Raw genomic sequence first — 20,974 nt, forward strand, 5'->3', positions numbered from 1 at the left:
TACAGTAGGCAGCAGTTCAATCTTATTTAAGAAAAATACTGTATAATCCAGAAGACTCAAGCAGCTAAAGGAGTAACAAAAATCAAATCTGAGAAATAAAGAACATCGAAGATTTCATAATGGAACCCGAAACGGATCTGACGATAGAAGAACGCTAAGAACTCTTGAATGAAGAACACCAAGAATCTCAGCGAGGTATGTTTTCTTCTGAAAAAGAGGATTAATGCCGATATCTGTTATTAAAGATCGTTTGAAGAAGTGGGAGAATGTCAGAACAACGGTCTTAGAATGGCATCTAAACCAGGTTGAGGCTTGGGGATTTCTACAATTGCAATGCCGCTATTAATTACTTACGAAAAATCCTGAAGAAGAGGGGGAAAAGCAATCAGCATTAGACAGATTGTTTAACCATTTCAAATGGAAAAAAAACATGACTAATAAATATGAAAGACTGTGTATGTATGTATTTTTATTATTACATATAAATAAACGTAATAAAAATGTATATATTTTTATTTTGGGGGTCTCCAGAACGAATTAATTAAATTCCCATAGAAACCTATGGTAAATCGATAATCGGTTAACGAACAATTCGGATAGCGAACAAAGTCTTGGAACGGATTATGTTCGTTAACCGATCACCTACTGTATTCTGCAAATCAAAATTTGTATACTCATATGGTGTGCTAACGATCCCAGACAATATTATAATACTTTGTAATACTTTGAAAAATTTGCAGAAATGTTAATAAACAATGTCTCAACAAAGTATAGTCATGCACTGCTTCATTTTCATTGTGTAAAAATACAGAAGCATATAGCAGCATGCATAGTTACAAAATGTTTAGATTGTGTATATTATATATCAAATGTTGCAAAAACATTTGATATATAATATACAAATGGTAATAAGAATTTTCAGTAATCTGGCACCACTCTGGTTCTGTAGGGGCCAGATTAAGAAACTTAAAATGACCAAGTGATTTAATAAATTGAAAAAATGAGTATTAATATTATCAGCCATTTAAAATAATTAACACATTTGGAATAAGGTTTTTGGGAATTATAAAGAGAAATTATTAAGTAAGGCTTTGGTAAAATATTAACTTGAAAGAATATTTTTTCTTTTCATTTATGCAATCAATGCAATGCTCTTTAATTACTTAAAATATATTAAGTGTAAAACAGCAGTAAGTATTTAAAAGGCAAATTAAATTTGAAATAAGTTTTATTAATCAGAAACAATATTTCATACATATTAGTTGACTAATAGTTCATCTTATCCATCCACATTCAGGAAAATATTTTTTTTATACATACAGTGTGACAAAATCTGTTTTGTTTTCTATGAATATTTTTTTTACAAGCAATTATTATTGAACATATGAATACTTGAGCCAAATTTATATAATTTTCAAATTTAACAATTTGTACGATTTAACATAGTCAATTTCAAGTATCAATGCCAATTTACACTTCTTTAAAGAAGATTTTAGTTTGTCAGATTTATAGTGATTGATGGGTGACATGCAAAGTTTATAATACAGTATACCAAATTAAAGAGAATTTTATACATGGATAAATTACAAACAAATTTGTACAGAAGAGATGAACATGGAAGACTAGATTTGATAAAATATGAATTGAAAAAGTATGATCAAAAACATTAATGTGAGAACAACTCAAAAATTTTTCTTAAGGGAGAATTTTGATGGATAACCAATTATAATACATTTATGTGTTAATATTTAATACATCTACAAAACAATCAATTGTAAAATTTTTCATAACAAATTCAAACTTTGAAGAATTAAAAGTATCTAAAAATAATAATAATAATAATGTATATACAACACTTTTTAATGTATTAAACAATATATATTTCTTAATTAAAAACATAAATAACTTAAATTTAAAAAAATCTTTTTCATCAATTAATAATTAACAAGATTAATAAAGAAAAATCTATCTCAATTAACACTTACTATTTAATTCCAGATACAAATCTTATACACAATTTTTTTTCTTTTTTTTTTGTGGAATGGGATGGTATAAGCTCTACTGCCATTTCCAAAAATATTTATTCAGGTTCTTGTTAAACTTAAAAAATGTAAATGCATTAATGTAGACTTATATAAAAAAAATTACTTATTGATTTTAATATAGATTTCATTCTTGGATTAATAATATCTTGTCAGAAAAATTGCAAGATAAATATAAAAACATGAATGAGGCTGTTAAATTGCAAAATATAATGCATTATGTCTAACTTACTGAATATCTTTACTTTTGTAATTATTATTGTTCACATTGTTTTATTACAAATCATATTTTTAAAAATTTGGCAATTAAATTAGATAGTTACGCATAATTTGTAAAACGAAATATTTTAAAAATAATTTGAACAAATTTAATGAAAACTATTAAATAATAGTATTCAAATTATTTGTTTAGATTTTACATTAATTGAAGTCTTTAGTTTCTTCCAAATAAATCTCTTATTACAATAGAAGAATCTTTGTATCAAATAATTTGTTAAAAAGAATTCAAGAATGATTGCAGTACATTATTGCTTTAAACATGCTGCTATAAAATAAAATGTACTGTACATACATAAATTAATTAATTAGTAATGAAATAGTGAAGATCATTATGTTTGAATGCTACATTTAGAAAATTTTTATACATCATCAATCAGTTGTACAATATTATTTAAAGCATTTTGTTTTAAACTGTACTTGTATGAAATTAACCAGTTCACAGCATTGAAAAGTATAATTTATAAATTTAAAAATACAAAGTTTGGGTTTAAAATAGCTTAAAATTTTTCACAAAGATAAAATTCACTTATCAATATTTCCAGTTAACAAGCAATTATTTAAGTGATAAATTTATTTATTTTATTTTTAGTGATAATATGCTGACTTTTGTTGAATTCATCTTTAAGATTTATATTTTTAGTAAATTTGAAAAAATGGATATAAAATTAACTATAATTTTCCTAGTTGTAACACAAATTTCAATTGCATAGTTTTCTATTAAACATTTTTCTAAAAGTTTGACTGATTTATAAATATTTGAATTAACAAATCAATTTTTATAACTACTTCAAAATTCACACCTACTGTATTCTGCAAATCAAAATTTGTATACTCATATGGTGTGCTAACGATCCCAGACAATATTATAATACTTTGAAAAATTTGCAGAAATGTTAATAAACAATGTCTCAACAAAGTATAGTCATGCACTGCTTCATTTTCATTGTGTAAAAATACAGAAGCATATAGCAGCATGCATAGTTACAAAATGTTTAGATTGTGTATATTATATATCAAATGTTGCAAAAACATTTGATATATAATATACAAATGGTAATAAGAATTTTCAGTAATCTGGCACCACTCTGGTTCTGTAGGGGCCAGATTAAGAAACTTAAAATGACCAAGTGATTCTAATAAATTGAAAAAATGAGTATTAATATTATCAGCCATTTAAAATAATTAACACATTTGGAATAAGGTTTTTGGGAATTATAAAGAGAAATTATTAAGTAAGGCTTTGGTAAAATATTAACTTGAAAGAATATTTTTTCTTTTCATTTATGNCATGTGTCTGTTTCAACTAATTTTTCTTAAATTAATTAATACAAAAGAAATAATTAAATTCCAAATTGAATGTGTTTATTGCTGCTTTTTCTATAAAGGAAATTTTCTTAGTCTAAGTGAATGAACAAAATTAATAGTCTCAGTTCATCAGTTACGATATATTTATAAAATTTGGCTGATTTCAAGCTCCAGTAAAATTCATGACAGATTCAATACATAATTATCTGACAAACTAAAATTAGTGTAAATTATAAGAGGAGGGGGAAAAACAAAAATCCCATGTTATTCAAATATCTGTTTTGAAACAAAATTTTAAACTAATTTTATGGATTATATTCTTTTCTATTATATTACAGAACAGATTATAAAAACATTAACAAAATTTCAATAAATAGTTTATACCATTTTGGATATTTTACTTTTCAAATCGGGAAGAAACTATTGCATATCCTATAAATATTCTAAGCCACCAAAACTACTTATATAATTGGCATTTGCATTAATAAATGGATAGAAAATGGCAGTGCAAATCATACCATCAATTTACTGTAACAAAGTTTCAAAATTTCTCTTCTAATTTCTCTTCCGGTGAATAGAAATGATTTACATAACGTAAACTTGCACAAAATGCATTTGTATGATCTCGTCATAACAACAATCACAGGAATCAGATATGCTATCTACGGTTGAGCAAACAGACAATTGCTTGAATCTTATCTCTATTGGCTCAACTCTCTTGCTTTACTTCTAGGCTTTCAGCATTTAGTAATACTACTTGCTAAACATTGTATGCCATCAGGTCAATAAGTGTTTCCAATGCATTTTGGATGCTCTCATTGTCTTGTAGGCTACACATCTGTATTGTCCATTTCCTCCCGTGGAGAGCACTTTGAAAAAACTGTTCCAACTGTACAAAATTGACAATAATTATTATAAAAGTCTCAAAAATCAACACACGATTTTAATAAATTATAATCAAATATTAATTGTAAAGAAATAACTGAATAGGAATGAAATAATTATCTTCTCATGCCAGATTCTTACCATATAAAATTTAAGAGCATTGTCTGTTGGTGTTCACAAACATTTATTAATGCTAATAGACAGTGGTCTTAAATTTTATCTGATAACTGAATAGATTATGTTTAGTTAGATGTAAAAAAGATTATATAATTTGAAATTGATTTATGATTATTAATTGAAAGAATTACTATTCAATTAAAAAGTTATTTTAATTTATATTCTATTAAAATTTTTAATTACTATCTTTATATTATTATGGGCTGTGGCCCTGATCTAAATATGAACTTCCAATCTGGACAAGTCATGATTTTTTAAATTAAAATACACTTAAAAATTGTAACCCAGCATTGTGATGATGTCATAAATAATACATGTTTTTTCTTTTATAAATTAAAGCTAAATCCATAAAGTAAATTCATATATTAATGATTTAGAAATTTTCAAATTTAAGAATTTGACCACCTTCTATATAAAATGAAAAGTATCAAAATTTCAGTCCTGTATGTATGCGTACACATAATCACTTTTGGCAAATCTCATTAAAAATTATTGAAAATAGTCGTAATAAGAAAAAAATATAAAAATCTTTTTCTATTTAGAACTTGTATGTTTGATTTTAAGCTCTCTATTCTGTGGATATTGATGATGAATTCATTAATTCAAAAATATTTTCACTTAAATTTTTTTTTATGTATAGAAATTGATTTTTGTGTTTAATAATTCTGATAAATAAAGCAAAATAAAGTGCCAAAAATAGTTTTATTAATATTTAATAAAATATATATTCATTTTGTCATAAATATGAGTAAAAACTTACATTGTGCTGTGTTCTTGAATCTGAGCAATCAACATGTGTTGCAAGAATAACACATGGTATACCCTTCATGGCTGGATCAGATAACACTGTCAATAATGATTCTAATGAAAGCTTTAAACTATCATCATCTGAGGCTGCATTTACTACATATAATAATCCATGCTGACCAGTAAAATATCTATTCCAAAATGGTCGTACATTATCTGCTCCTGATAAATAAATTGTCATAAGAATACACCAAGTACAAATATAATACTCAAGATATATTTTGAAAAGAGACAAACCTCCAAGTTCTTTAATATCTAACACAGTTTCTTTTAAAGGAAGTGTTTTAATATTAAACCCTGAAAATACAAACAATGTATTTATTGACTTTAACACTGATTTATAATAAAATAAAAATTTTTCTTATTTCTCACCTGTTGTTGGTTCAATATTATCAATATTTTCTCCAACTAATGTTGCCAAGGCTGTGGATTTACCTGCACCACTCAGACCTAAACAGAGTACCTCATATTGGTCACGAACAATAACTAAAGGTCTGTGACATCGCATCCATTGCCAACACTATGAATAACATTAAACTTTTGTGTTAATATCAAACTTCATATAATAAATTATATCTTCTATGAATGTATGTCTCTTTAATCCAAATGACTATTAAGTTCGGTAGACTATCATTACAGCTTTCAGATTAGATATGTTGAAGAAGGGCTTAGCATTTACATAAGCCCGAAATGCATATGAGAAAACAATAAAAGAAGTGTCTAACTTGAAAGCTGTAATGATAGTCTACCGAACTTAATAGTCATTTGGATTAAAGAGACATACATTCATAGAACATAATAATAGCTACCATAAGTGATATTTAGAAGTTATATCTTAATTACAAACAAATTAAAAATTCATATTAAATCTTTTATATTCATTTTCTTCATTAAACTATCAAATATAAAGCTAAACATAATTTAATAACTAATAATATGTAGTTTTTCATTGTATGGTTCTTATTGTAGTTAATTTCATGTTCCAGACTGTACAATCTTGGCAACCGACCTTCCTTTTTAGGCTACTAGCTGCCAAAATGCTAAAAAGTCCTTTAAAAACACACAAAAAAATATCAATTAAAAATGCAAAGATTTTCTTAAAAAGTAACTGGTGACATATGGACATCTTCTGTTTTCTATCCATACTTTCTTGAGGGTTGTTCGGTATCATTCATATTAGTTCAGAAAAAAAGCGTATGTTTGGGCAGGGGGCACATGTATAACTTTTTTTTTTTTTTTTTTATTGGTTTTTGAAAACGAGCGGGAAAAAAGACGGAAAGATGGCGTATATGTTTTGTATGGTGTGATGACAATTCTTTATCTGTTCAACTTGTATTGGTTCAGTTTATATTAAAAGTAACTAAGAGTGTTTATGCTTCATTGTATCATTTGTCCAGAAACATTGCAAAGGCTCACTGACAAGGGCGTTTTCGGCTTTTATCTACGAAAAAATAAGCACTGGAAAATGTAGATTGGAAAAACTTCCCTTTGGTGACAATACTTTACAATTTTAATTTGTAGTTTTTTCATTGTATGGTTCTTATTGTAGTTAAATTTTTCCAATCTACATTTTCCAGTGCTTATTTCTTCGTAGATAAAAGCTGAAAATGTCCTTAAGAAAGTATGGATAGAAAACAGACGTCCATATGTCACCAGTTCCTTTTTAAGAAAATCTTCATATTTTTAATTGATATTTTTTTGTGTGTTTTTAAAGGACTTTTTAGCATTTTGGCAGCTAGTAGCCTAAAAAGGAAGGTCGGTCACCAAGATTGTACAGTCTGGAACACGAAATTAATAAATGGTGGCCCCTATTTGGGAGGACTTTCTCTTCAAATATTTAAACTAATAATATATTAAAAGAATGAAATAACCAAACTCCAGAATAAAATTAAAAATTATTTAATGAGAAAACAATTATTTTCAATAACTTTAGCTATCATCATCAGGTTAATATATGTAGAATTTGAAAAAGGAACATAAGGAAGAGATGTCATCTAATTTGTTATTGATGTTACATATAGTATTTATTGCAGGACTTCAAACAGAAAGAACTTCCTTCAAGCTTGAGGGAGGATATTGCTATCCTTGTAATTTAGGGCCATATTTTTTTTACAAACCATATATATATGCAACCAGAATACAATCATCTCTCATACATTTTGAGAATCTAGATATATATATATCTATAGATTCTCAATATATCAATATATCAATCTATAGATATAGATATATCTATATCTATAGATTGATATATTGATATATTGAGAATCTATAGATATATATATATATCTAGATTCTCAAAATGTATGAGAGATGATTGTATTCTGGTTGCATATATATATGGTTTGTAAAAAAAATNTAACGTTCGGTAATTCCGTTGGTCACGTGCAACAAGCTTTTCGAACGCCCGCAAAAGCTTGTTCCATGTAACCAACGGAATTACCGAACGTTATAATTTAGAAATTGACAAGAAAAATTTTCCGTTTTCTACTTGGAACACTCTGCACGTTCTAATTTTCAAATTTGTTCTTTTTTCGCCTGAGAACAACGATATAATACTCGTCGAAAGTACTTGCGATATAAGAAAAATCGTATTAACGCTGAACTCAGTGCTTTTTATCAAGAAGCTATACAATTTTGGCGTGAGTTTTATTTATTTATCTATTTCTTCTTAATAGGCCTTCTACAGGTACACTGTGGTCTGCTAGAACTTCGGTTGGTAGATTTTCAAACGATGTCACTGGTAAGACAAAACCTATGTAAACAGTGACACCATTTGAATATCTCCCAACTGAAGTTCTAGCAGACCACAGTGTACCTGAAGAAGGCCTATTAATAAAGCCGAAAACGTTTGTAATCGGTGTTTAAACAGCTAGAAACAAAGTGAGAAAGATTTTGTCTTAGTCATTTTAAATAGTTCTAGCTCCAAATGCATAGAAATCTATGGCCATTTTAGATTTGAATGAAAATTATTGATTGTTTCCGGACAGATTGTGGCATGATGTCCTTCACCATCTCTGCACAGAAACTACTGATTTGCACATTGCATATCATGCAGCAATCAGCACTTGCTTCTGAACAGACAAGTGGTTGATCATATTTTTTTTTGCCACTCTGCATGCAGCCTCTCTCTATACCTGTCCAAACCATCAATGCAAAATTATAAAATTTAATTGACTGATGTACAACAGCATACAAATTTTATTATGATTGCCTTATTATTACAAAATTATAGTGATTTCTCAATGCTTAGTTACTTTCTACCAACCCTGTAGATAGAGTTAAAATACATTATATTTACATATACATACAGGGGTCATGCTGTATAACACCAAAATTGCCACTTGGCAATATTTTTATTAAAGTGATAATATAAATATAATATTGGTAACAGCAAAAGATAAATCCCTAGTCCATTTATTTTGACAATCAGTGTAAAATTGAATCACAAGCACACTTGAAGAAAAACAGCAGAATGTCTAGCTCCTGTGTGATGGAAGTCCTGTCAATTTCTAGCAATTTCATGATGTCACGCAGCAAGTTTGAGCAGAAAACTAGGAAGTGATATTGAGAACCAAAGGCAGTTTTGTGCAATGCTACCCAACATTTCCAGATTGGGAATTTTTTTACTGACTGACAGAAAATTTTGGGAATTCTTTAGGATGACTTTTTTCACTTTGATCTTTTTTCAGTAGACTAAAACAAAAATGTTGATATGACAGAAAATATGTGAAATACTGTTTAAGCACTGTAATCAAATGTGTTATGGAATTTTTATTAAAAAAGTTATTCAAAAATGATTCCTATTGCTAACAAGGAAAGGACCAGACATTCGGGTTTCCAATACAAATGGCACATAGCTTTAAATACAAATAGTTCCTTGTCCAAACAATAAGACCCACTACTCAGGTGTTTCAAAAAACTGGGCCTCTGAAAACTGAGTGTTTGGCTGATAATTCTTTGGAAGTTTTATGTCCCTGAGTGGTGATAGCTCAGTGAATAAGACACTAGGCCAGGGGTGGCCAACAGTTTTTACCTTCGGGCCGAATTGGAAAGAAAACTTTTTCCACAGGCCGAACCAGAGGCTGCCCCAGGAAGATTTTGAGATAGTGCGAGATCTCATTGTGGTGTCACCCCATAGAGACTAAATTGTACATAGAGATTACAGATACATTTTTCATATTATCATGCTTTATCAACATTCTATGCTGTACTTATGAGATTTGTAATGAAGGGTTAACTCTATAGTTAATTTCATGTTCCAGACTGTACAATCTTGGCAACCGACCTTCCTTTTTAGGCTACTAGCTGCCAAAATGCTAAAAAGTCCTTTAAAAACACACAAAAAAATATCAATTAAAAATGCAAAGATTTTCTTAAAAAGTAACTGGTGACATATGGACATCTTCTGTTTTCTATCCATACTTTCTTGAGGGTTGTTCGGTATCATTCATATTAGTTCNATTATCATGCTTTATCAACATTCTATGCTGTACTTATGAGATTTGTAATGAAGGGTTAACTCTAAATGCACAGTGAGTTATTGACCTTTTTTCTTTTTAGGCGTCAGAATTTTTTCATCAAGCTATTCAAACTTGAGTAGCTAATATTGAAAGATTGATCACAGGCCACATAAATTCATTACATGGGCCAGATCCGACCCGCAAGCCGTATGTTGGCCATGCCTGCACTAGGCACTGGACCTAGACAATGTAGGTTAACCAATAAGGCAATATACAGTGGGTGATCAGTTAACAAACAGATTGGATAAAGAACACTTTCATGAAAGATTTTTATGTTCGGACAACAAACGCATGATCAGGTACCAAACACCCCACAGAACAAACACAGGAAGAAGCAATGTAAAATAATGAATACCGATTGGTCTTCCCTTGTCTTCAGGCAACAATTCGAAACTTTTCGGAGTGTGGGAGACGTCGACATCGACGCTCAAGACGGTATATACCGATTGGATAGTCTTCCTCCGAACTTTGAAATTCTCCCTTGTAATTCCAGCCTTTTATTTTTCTGACAAAACAATTCTTTTGTGTATTTGCAAGACTGTCGGGTAGGCACTCGTTAAGTTTTGCGTTTGTTTTTCTTTTTGAAAGGTGAGAGTATAATAGCAAAGGTAGAGAGTGGGCAGAAGATGCCTAATGTTGCTGGGCAATATGGCTTAAACAGGTCTACAATAAGCCTCAGTTCAATCTTATTTAAGAAAAATACTGTATAATCAAGAAGACTCCAGCAGCTAAAGGAGTAACAAAAATCACATCTGAGAAATAAAGAACATCGAAGAGTTTGTAATGGAACCTGAAACGGATCTGACAACAGAAGAACGCCAAGAACTCTTGAATGAAGAACACCAAGAAACTCGGCGAGATATGTTTTCTTCTGAAAAAGAGGATTAATGCCGATATCTGTTATTAAAGATCCTTTGAAGAAGTGGGTGATGTCAGAACAACGGTCTTAGAATGGCATCCAAACCAGGTTGAGGCTTGGGATCTCTACAATTACAATGCTATTAATTACTTAAGAAAAATTGTGAAGAAGAGAGAAAAGCAATCGACATTAGACAGATTCTTTAACCCTTTCAAACGGAAAAAACATGACTAATAAAAATGTAAAACTGTATGTATGTAGTTTTATTATTACATATAAATAAACATAGTAAAAAAGTATATATTTTTTATTTTTTGGTGTCTCCAGAACGAATTAATTAAATTCCCATTAAAACCTATAGTAAATCGATAATCAGTTAACGAACAATTCGGAACAAAGTCTTGGAACAGATTATGTTCGTTAACTGATCACCCACTATATTAGATGATAAAACTACAGCATTTGCATTAATAAGTAAGTAGAATTAGTGATGATAAATAATTTGAAGTGGCAAAAAATATTGAAAACTGGGTTGACAGTATTTTTAAATTTCCAGAGCAACCCTTGTTACATATATATATAAATAAAACATTGACACTATTATTAAAAAGTCTAGTACAGTGGTTCCCAATTAGTGGTACGCGTATCCCCAGGGGTACGCGAAATTGCATGAAGGGGTACGCGCGGCAATCTAAAATCGGTCGATTTAAAATTTAAATGCACGACATGAAGCAATCAAAAAATAATGGGTGGACCGTCAAAAATTCGGCAATTTACAACACGATGTTGAATGCACAAATTCATTTATTTATAACTAAAAATATTCTCGAAATTTCATTAAAAAAATGCATTTTTGACAGTACCTAAATAAAATTCTTATGCAAGAAACAAAACTTGTACAATTAACACAAATTGTGTTGATTGTAGAATTATCATTATTATTATGTCAGCAAAACGGCAATAAAATATTTACTCCCATTTTGCACAAAATACCTCTGCGAGAGCGGATTTTCGGTCATGACAAACACAAAATTAAACAACATCACCGACTTTGACTCGAAGATGACTCGAGACTGTAGCTGACCAAAAAGCAACCAGATTTTACAAAGTTGTGCGAAGATCTTTGTGAAGATAATGTGACAAATCGTGCACATTTGTCACATTAAAATTAAATAACCGTATGTTATTTTCATTATTATTAGAATTGTATTATAAAGGCAATAAATGTAAAAAAATTTATTCTAGTTTTCACTAGCTGTCTACCCATGGCTTCGCCCGCATTATATTGAATTTTCTGGTTGGAATAAGATATTTTCTCGCAGTAAAATGTAGTCTATGTCCATCTCCAACGTGTAAGCTATCTCTGCGCCAAATTTTATTAAAACCTGTTCAGCGGTTTAGACATGAAAAGGTGACAGACAGACACAATTACCTTCGAATTTATAATATTAGTATGGATTAATATGAATTTCTGCTATAAGGGGTACGCGAGTTTGAGCTCTTTCTTGAAGTGGTATGCAGGAAAAACTAATTGAGAACCACTGGTCTAGTACATAAATTTGTCATTGATAATTCATTGTTTTCTACTCAACCATGTTTTTGACACACTTGACTGCTTCAAAAGCAGCTTGTTTCATAAAATGATGTAGTTTCTGGAAAATCTTTTAAAAGCTAGAATTTTTCTGGCTTCCCTACATATAGGAAGAGCAGAATTGACAAGATTCATTCCTTCCTCATCTTCATTGCTTATTTCTTTACATCAGTAATGATGTGATCTTTAGACAAGTGTCTGCAAACATCTAGGTCATTGTCAATATTGAGAAAAATCTTTAAATGATGCTTTTTCATCACTCATTTCTGATATGAGATAAGCCCAGTCTTCTTTGATATAGTCTAATGGAAATTCCAATTTATTCAAATCAAATTGTTGACTTAAACATACTTTTGTAAGCAATTTGCAATGATGCTTTGTGAAACGTCATTTCAAACTTTGTTAATCATTCATGTTTTAGGTTCACTCCAAACTCTCACAGTCTATCTTTAATAACATTTAATATTTTTCCTACAGTTAGCTTTCATATTGTAATTTAAAATTTTAAATGATTTCTTGATCTAAGGATTGCAATTTAGAAGTTGCATTTTGAGGTAAAACTGAACTGTTACAGCGTCCAGAATGGGAATCCTGAAAATGTGTAATGTAATTGCCAATAAAAAGAATAAAAATTCTGTTTTTGGCAATATGTTGTTCTTGAATACCTTACAACACATCCTACATAAAATGCCGCTTCTCCTTGAGAATAAGAACAGAACATATGAGGGCTATTATTAAATGTAACTTAAAAGCAAGTTTAGAAGGAGACATGCAACAGAATAACATTAGTACAAGTAATTTGGGACAAAGTGAAGATACTATGTAAGAGGATAAGAGGATATATGTACAATACAAACATAAGCACAATACAATAGATATGTATTTGTAAGTTTTGGATTTCTGAAAGTAGTAGTGGTGGCATTTTCAAAATGATCTTAATCAAACAAGGACAAGCTAATACTAACAAGATAAAAAAAATCATCATTGTTACAGGCAAATCAGTTACAGTGTTAGCAGCAAAATATGTCAGTATGATAGGATATACAGTAGAAGTAAAAAGAAACTTGTAATCATGAATATCCTTAGAAATGATAAGGACCAAACAAATACATTATCAAAAACAGGAATATATGCAATCAGGTTCTCTAAATGTGATGAGTACTTTACATAAGATCCATGTACAGATCTGCTAATAAAACAGTTTGCAGAACATTAAAAATCAGCAGCCTTAGGGCAATGTGAAAATATAATAGATAACAGAATTTATGGAATGGGCTTGGGAAACAAATGTGAATTATTTTGGAGCAAACCTGTCCTTATAGAGTAGTGTTTTTCAATCTTTTTATCTCACAACACACTTGAACCTATAATTAAATTTGTGCAGCATAAATTTCTTCAGAAAAAATCACATGATTTAAAGTTGTTGTTTGTAAACATTCTATTGCCATATTACTTGCCAGTTAATCTAATTCTTTTTGTCTATATTTTTTTGTGGATTAAATAAAACAGTATTATTGTTCCTTAAAATAGTAGCAGATTACAACAATAATTATTTAAATGAATAATTTTCATTTACATAAGAAAAGCAATTAACATTAAGTCTTAATTTGCATTTAAAAGTGGCATAATTGTCTTTAGAAACATGCCCAATGTCCTGCTATTTCTAAGTTAAAATAATTTGAACTAAATATGGACAATTATACGTACATTTTTGATTTTTAAAAAATTTCATTTTAAATGAAATAACCCAATGTTATGCACATATAATTTTGCTTATGAATATATATTTTTTTACTACATTACATATAAGTTTATTTATTATAACAATGAAAAACTCAATCATTTTAGATGTTTAAATTTTGACATGTATACTTATTGTTCTTTGGGCTTTTGAAAATTTATTTAATAACCTTCAAAAATTTTGCTGCACACCAGTTGAAAATCACTGTTCTAGAGGAATAAACAGGAAGAATAATCTATCTTAGAATTTTAGAACATATATACAGTATATTTATTTCCTCTCTATGTATATTGACATCAATAATTATAATGATACGAATACCTTTCAAATAGCTGAAAAGCAGTCCTAGATAAACTAATCCTTGAAAGACTTATTAGAATCAAGCAAGAAATACAATAAAGCAAGTGAAAAGGATAGTTTTATTTGCATAATATATTGGTCATAGGCAGGTCATATTAATATTCAGAGTGAAAAAAAAATGAGAAAAACTTTAAAAAGTGGAATAACACAACAAAACAAACATTTCTGGTCGTAGAATGTGTGGTCAAGTGTGAAGTGTTGAGGTGCAAAGTCATAACACAAAACATGAAAAAAAAATCTTTAATAATGGTTAATTACAGAAATTGCTCAAAAGAACAACCACCAACTGTAATGCATGCTTCACAGCTGTAGTGCTGTTTGCATTTTAATAGTTGAACCATGCAAAATTGTTAAAACCTTCAATTTATTCTAATTTACAAGATATGAGAGGTATATGAAAATTTTCAGGATATCACACTCTTTAAACTGATTAAAATGTCAATTCCAGATCCCCATAGCAGATAAAATGCTAAAACAAGAAATGAAAAAGCATGTAGTTATTGTTGTCATATGTGCAGAACACAGCAATTTAGAAATTGCCAACTTTATAAATGTTGCAAGATCTTTTGTACACATTGTTCATACATGCACCAAGACCAAAAGTCTAATAGAAAAAATGACAGATATGTGCAGATCCTTCTTATGCCCCCAGAATGTATAGTCCAGTAACTATGAGGTGCAGCTGTCAGCAATATTGTAGTTTGTTTATAGTTCACAATTCCTTATTTTATTTCTATTCTTCTACTTTCTTTCTATTGTCTTCGAGAACTTTCCATATCGACCATTACTACTTGAGGGGGGAGGCTTACCCCTTCTCAGAACCAAGGGTAAAACAAAGGAGTAAGGTATTAGTGCTTCTCTGAATTTGGGGAAATAAATAAAAGAAAATGTAGCCTGAGGCAAGAAAAAAGGAGAGAGGAGAACATTTTTTGGCTGGACCTCAAAACGAACGGATGTACAGTGTAGTGAGTGAAACTCAAAAACAGAAGGCAGGTATAGGAGAGGACTGTCGAGATTAGAGGAAGAAGCACAAGGGACTAAGAAAAACTGAAAGAATCAGAGAACCTCGAGAACAGATTGCTGAATCAGTAAAGGAGAATAAAAGATCACGTCTGTGAAAGGGCACCTCCCCGAAGATATCGATCAATCAACATGGACCCAGGTATTTTCTATCTCTTTATGCTTTCTATATTTTCCTAAGTCTAATCATTTCCCTGTTATATTAGTTTTAAGTTAGACATAAGATTAGTTTTTAATTTGGTTATCAAGGTTTTGTGTTACATGCGCGTATATTACATACTTGTACGAGAATAGGAGATGACCTATTTCCCTGTGAGGATAATAGAGTAAAGGAACTCATTAAGTTGGAATCTTTGTAACAAAACAAGATAAAAGAACCATGTTCGGAGTGCATTAAAGGAATATTCAATCACACACATTTTTGTTCTTGTGTTCCTATTTGTAACATTTATTCGCAGACTTACAAATCACTCGTTATGAACAACCACAATGGTTTTAAAAGTGGTAAATAATGAAGGTCATGCTACATTAATTTTTGCACAGATCAGAATTAATGCTGCTGGATATATTCAGGTGCTAGAGACAGTTGTTAAGCCCTGGATAGAAGAATCATGCAATGGAAAGCCATACCTGTCTCAACAAGACTCAGCACCCTCTCACAAAGCCCAGATAACCCAGAAGGGATGTTGGACAATCTTTATGAATGTGTAACAATAAATAAGTAGCATCCAAACTCAAAATTTAAATCCTACTGACTACTATGTTTGAAGCATTGTTGAATGGAAAACTAATTGACATCCCCACAATAAATATCTTCACTGAAGGTGATGTCCAAAATGAATAAGACATTTAGTCCAGGCATATCAATATTCCAGTTATACAGTTATGAAACAGTCATCAAAGCTGAAAGCAGATTCATACAATAGTCTTGTAAGAAAGCTTATCAAGAACATACACAAAGTTTTCTTAATATATATTTGGTTTTGCTATATTAGTGCTGTTTTATTAAATTACCAAGTATGACTTCACACCCTCTATTTTATCAGTATAATTTGAAGCTTACAAAATTTTTCTTTACAAAATTGCTTTAAGTTTTTAACATCTTATTACCTTAAATTTTTGTATTCTTGAAATTTTAAATTTTGAATTAATAGAAATTTTAAATATACATAATTGTCAATCATATGTTCTAAAAATATTGAATAAAACTTAACTCTTTAAAATTGAAAAATGTCTATAATACATTTTAGATGATGATTTCAAACAAACATTCTATAAAAAAAATTTATAGATTTTGTTAGAACATAAGTTTATGTAAAAGTTGCAATAGAAACTGAAGATAGTCTGATTAGGGCTAAAAACATTTTTTTGGTAAAATGAATGTTTTGACTTTTCCACAAGAAGTGGCTATTTAAGACAACAACACGCAATGCCAATTGGTGTTAGTCAGTAATATAATATAAATATGTAATCTATAAATAAAACAAAGATTCACCATGAATGTTTTCGAATTCTTCAGAGTTCTTCTTCAGGCATGAAATGGATGTTCCATGGAACGTGAAGGCTTTGGAACACAACCATTTGAACAATCATTCGAATGTGTTCAAATGGAAGAACTCTGGAGAGTTTGAAAATGTTCATGGTGAATTTTCATTTTGTTTTTTTCTTTGAATGCCAATCATTGGTTTGTAGGGTACGTTAGTGGCTATTTAAGATTTTAAAATACTTAGATATGTTTAGATACATAAATGCTTATTACAGCAATACTTCCAAACCAAAAATCCAGTTAGTAAAATAAAAACATATACATCCAGTGTGTGATAGGGTTTCTACATAAATGCTTATTATTGTGTTACACTTGCATTATATACAACCTATATAGTATTAGTAATAGACTTTTTATGTAGGTTTGTCTAAGTCTATAAACTATATTTGCTTAATGACATATTTCTCAGAACACATCCGTCATTAAATGGCATATGCCATATCTATAGAATTTAAACTGAAACATCTGTATTCATATATATTTCAGAAAACACAAAACAAATTTATTTAGCACTTCATAACATTTTAGAATATCAATATAAATTCATAAAATGATTTACTACCAAACTTCTAACTTAAAATTCTGCTTTATCATGCTGACTTTTTGTGAATGGAAAAATGTAATAATACTACACGCCAGTTAGCAAAACAAGTAATCAATCATTAGATTTGAAATACAAACAAATTCTCTTTGAAATTTATCCAAATTCAACAACATATGAATACAAAAAACTTAGATTAAATAATAATAAACAGTAACTTGTTATATGCAAGTTTGACATTATTTATTATTTGACTCATACTACTAATTTAATCAATATTAACCTTATTAACAAGCAAAACCAAACTATGGTGTGCCTCAGTACGAGTGATAGTGAGCACCTCGGTGCTCACTATCGCTCGTACTGAGCACCTCAGTGCCCAGGTGGAGGCAAGCTCCCCACACCCCCTAAAACTATATAGCATCAAGTACTCCATAAACAGTCAAGTGGGCTACTCGAAGCTGGCACAGTTGCGTCGGCTAAATTTTAAACACGATACCACCACTGATGCTACTAGGTAAATATCTACCCTTAATTCTGTTCAATTATATTCATCTGTAAAATATAAACTTATTCCTCACACCAAACATTCATTCACACTAATTACAGGTCACAAAAAGCCAGAAATTGGTCTGAAAGAATATTTTTTTTTTAATTTCAGGTCAAAATATCAGCAGACATTTGGCATAATCTTGTAATACTTAATAAGAAGCAATTTAATTCACTACGTAAAGTTTATTGTGTATATAACTTGTACTTAGTATATAAAATGTACAGTTTAATGTATAAAATTTAGATTAATATTTAAACATATTAAAGAAAAATACTGTAATTGTAATACTTGTGTGTGTGAGTTTTTCTTTTTTTGTCTGTGACGTAACAAAGTAATTATTATCTTGTGTAAAAGAGTTTACTTTCACATAATTAATATTTAAATTAATATATTTAAATAAAAAGGCAGATTTACCTTTCTCAAACCAATCCTACAAGCACTAAGTCCCAATTGGATATTTTCTACTACTTTAGGCATTTCTAATTCATAACAAATAAATTTAAATGTTCTTTTACGTTCATATTGTTAAAATAAACGTAAAAAATCGTAAATATAAGTTGAAATTGTTGTATTTTATCTTGATTCTCGTCTGCATATTTGTTTACAGCGCCTCCTTAGAATCTGACTCACCCTAACACGACCTCTTACGTCATAAATAATTTAACCTTTATTTCTTTTTTTTATCCTTGAAGATAATGTAAAAATTTATGTTATTATCATTTAATTTTTGATGTAATAAATTTATATTATATTTCATAAATTTCAATTTTATATTTAATATAATTTTAAATTTTATAAAAATGTCTGCTTTTATTTTATTCCTGCGTTTATACAGCCTTATATTTGTTTTATAAAAAGTAAATATAATTAAAATTATTATTTTTTTCCATAAAAAATTTGTAATTTTATTTCAAACTAATTAATAAATATTTCAATCTGAATATAAAAATATTTAATACATTTAATGTAAATTTAATTTATTGTATACTGTATATAATTACTTTCATTTTAATGTAGTGAAGCGAGGTATTGTGCAATTTGACAAAAGAAGGAAATAATAAATTATAATCTCCAAACAGTAAATTGCAAAATATTTTATAAGTTAGTAGCGGTATATGTCAGATAAATTTGTAATTTTTTTTATGTAATCGCATTTAAAAAATATACAATAAAACATACCTAAATGCAAGTATGAAGGCATTAATACTAAAAATAATAATAATGTCACATTATAATTTTTTGTCTTTTAATTCTTTCCGCTCTGTGGGCACTAAGATGGCCTTTTTAGTAAATCATGGGTTCGGCCAGGCCCACAATGGAGCGGCCGGATGGTGAGAGACGGGCCCGATTGCTATTTTATATTAATTAATAACACAAAAAGTTTTTTATAACAAAATCTTATAACAGATGGCACCATATACAATTTTAACTTTGCCGGGAATGTTACGCAACTCGCAATTCGTTTCTGGAGTTTTTTTCTCGTTAAATCTATTATATATTCGTTATTTAAACGTTTACATCATTCATAATTTGATTTGCTTTGGTTTAAAACCATGCTTTTCATGAGCAATCATATTTTATTACGATTATTCTTGAAAAACATGGATCGGTGTGCCATTCCTTACTTTTCATATGTTATTTTTCATTTGTTAATGAGAACTACACGATTAATTTAACTAAGGTTACCATATCCAAATCATAAAAAAGAAATCATATAAAAAAAAGTCTGATAAAAAGTAATATAATATAAATATGTAATCTATAAATAAATAAAATGTATTTCATAATTTCCAAATACAAAATAAAAGAGTTTTCAACCTTGATTTTTCAAGTTTTCTTTTTTATACAGTATTTGTATAAAAAGGATGATTAATGTGAATAATGAATTTAACATAACCGAGTTATATTATTTTCTAAACTTACGTATTCAATTGTATTCGAATCCTTTTTGACAAGACTATGTCTTGTTTATAAAATCGTACTGCCCGATTTTCTTACCAGCATAGAGGTGTGAAGGAGTACATGTCGAGAGTTGATATTTGGCATAGAGTATTAGGTGCCCAAATCATTTGCGCATAAAAAAATTCAGACTCGTAGGTAGTTAGAAGACCGAGAATCGAGTCAAAATAAAATACAAAATGGCGACCCTTTTCTACAAACAGCCAAAACAACCACCTCACCCCACCGAAGTCAGGTGGGGGAGAGTACCACCCGCAGTCATTCTAAGTGAACTCTGACTTTAGGACTGAACACGTAGTTTCTTATATGTTAAATAAAATTTGTAATCTAATTTTGTAAATTTGGGAGTGCTTCAAATATGACGTTAAAACGGTTTTATGTCGTTACAAGTGCAGTGGCGTAGCGTAGTGAGGGGGGCCGCCCCCGCCGCCCCGGGCGGCACTTCTTAGGGGGCGGCAAACTTTCACAATAAATAATAATAATATCTTGTAAAAATTTGAACCATTCTAATCTATATTTGCGTCGCGCCTATGATAGTGCTATCGTCCGGACAGTCCGGAAATAGGCTCGCCGTCCGGGTGAACTAGTAATTTCATCCGAGGATATCCTGACCTTTTTTTTTTCTTTGCTTGTACGATTCATTCGCATTCATATACACCACCAATATCCAATAGAGCTATTTTAAACAGGTCGCTGCACTAGCACGGAATTTTTCATTGCTTGTTCTGTGACAAAACTGAATTTTAGTCTTTTAAATTGAGATACAGTTAGAAATTATTTGCGAGA

At 29.6% G+C, this 20,974-nt stretch overlaps 1 protein-coding gene across 3 annotated transcripts; it reads right to left on the reverse strand.

Moving 5' to 3' along the window:
- Positions 1-1,210: 1,210 nt before the first annotated feature.
- Positions 1,211-18,869, reverse strand: LOC111630448 (ADP-ribosylation factor-like protein 15). Of its 3 annotated transcripts, XR_002757533.1 has the most exons (6): positions 18,644-18,869; positions 5,868-6,015; positions 5,733-5,792; positions 5,449-5,657; positions 1,986-2,100; positions 1,211-1,820 (listed from the first exon to the last, which is right to left on the reverse strand). XR_002757533.1 is itself a non-coding variant. In XM_023374559.1 (5 exons), the coding sequence occupies exons 1-5, from the start codon at positions 18,704-18,706 to the stop codon at positions 2,059-2,061; spliced, it is 522 nt and encodes a 173-aa protein (XP_023230327.1). In that variant the 5' UTR covers positions 18,707-18,869; the 3' UTR covers positions 1,880-2,058. The 3 variants fall into 3 exon arrangements, 2 of the variants coding, with proteins under 2 accessions (XP_023230327.1, XP_023230321.1); XM_023374559.1 differs by lacking the exon at positions 1,211-1,820 and having other exon boundaries at positions 1,880-2,100; XM_023374553.1 differs by lacking the exons at positions 1,211-1,820; positions 1,986-2,100 and adding an exon at positions 4,184-4,515.
- Between the last annotated feature and the right edge of the window lie 2,105 nt (positions 18,870-20,974).

The sequence above is a fragment of the Centruroides sculpturatus genome, unplaced genomic scaffold (genome assembly GCF_000671375.1).
Source record: "Centruroides sculpturatus isolate CEXI.00-Female unplaced genomic scaffold, Cexi_2.0 scaffold71, whole genome shotgun sequence".
Taxonomy (NCBI): Eukaryota; Metazoa; Arthropoda; class Arachnida; order Scorpiones; family Buthidae; genus Centruroides; species Centruroides sculpturatus.

Coding starts and splice junctions, on each gene's coding strand:
- LOC111630448 (XM_023374553.1), bottom strand. CDS start 18,706: ATGCCTAAAGTAGTAGAAAATATCCAATTGGGACTTAGTGCTTGTAGG. Junction 6,016..18,643: donor GTAGGATTGGTTTGAGAAAG/GTAAATCTGCCT, acceptor TGTTATTCATAG/TGTTGGCAATGGATGCGATG. Junction 5,658..5,732: donor AGATATTAAAGAACTTGGAG/GTTTGTCTCTTT, acceptor TTTATTTATCAG/GAGCAGATAATGTACGACCA.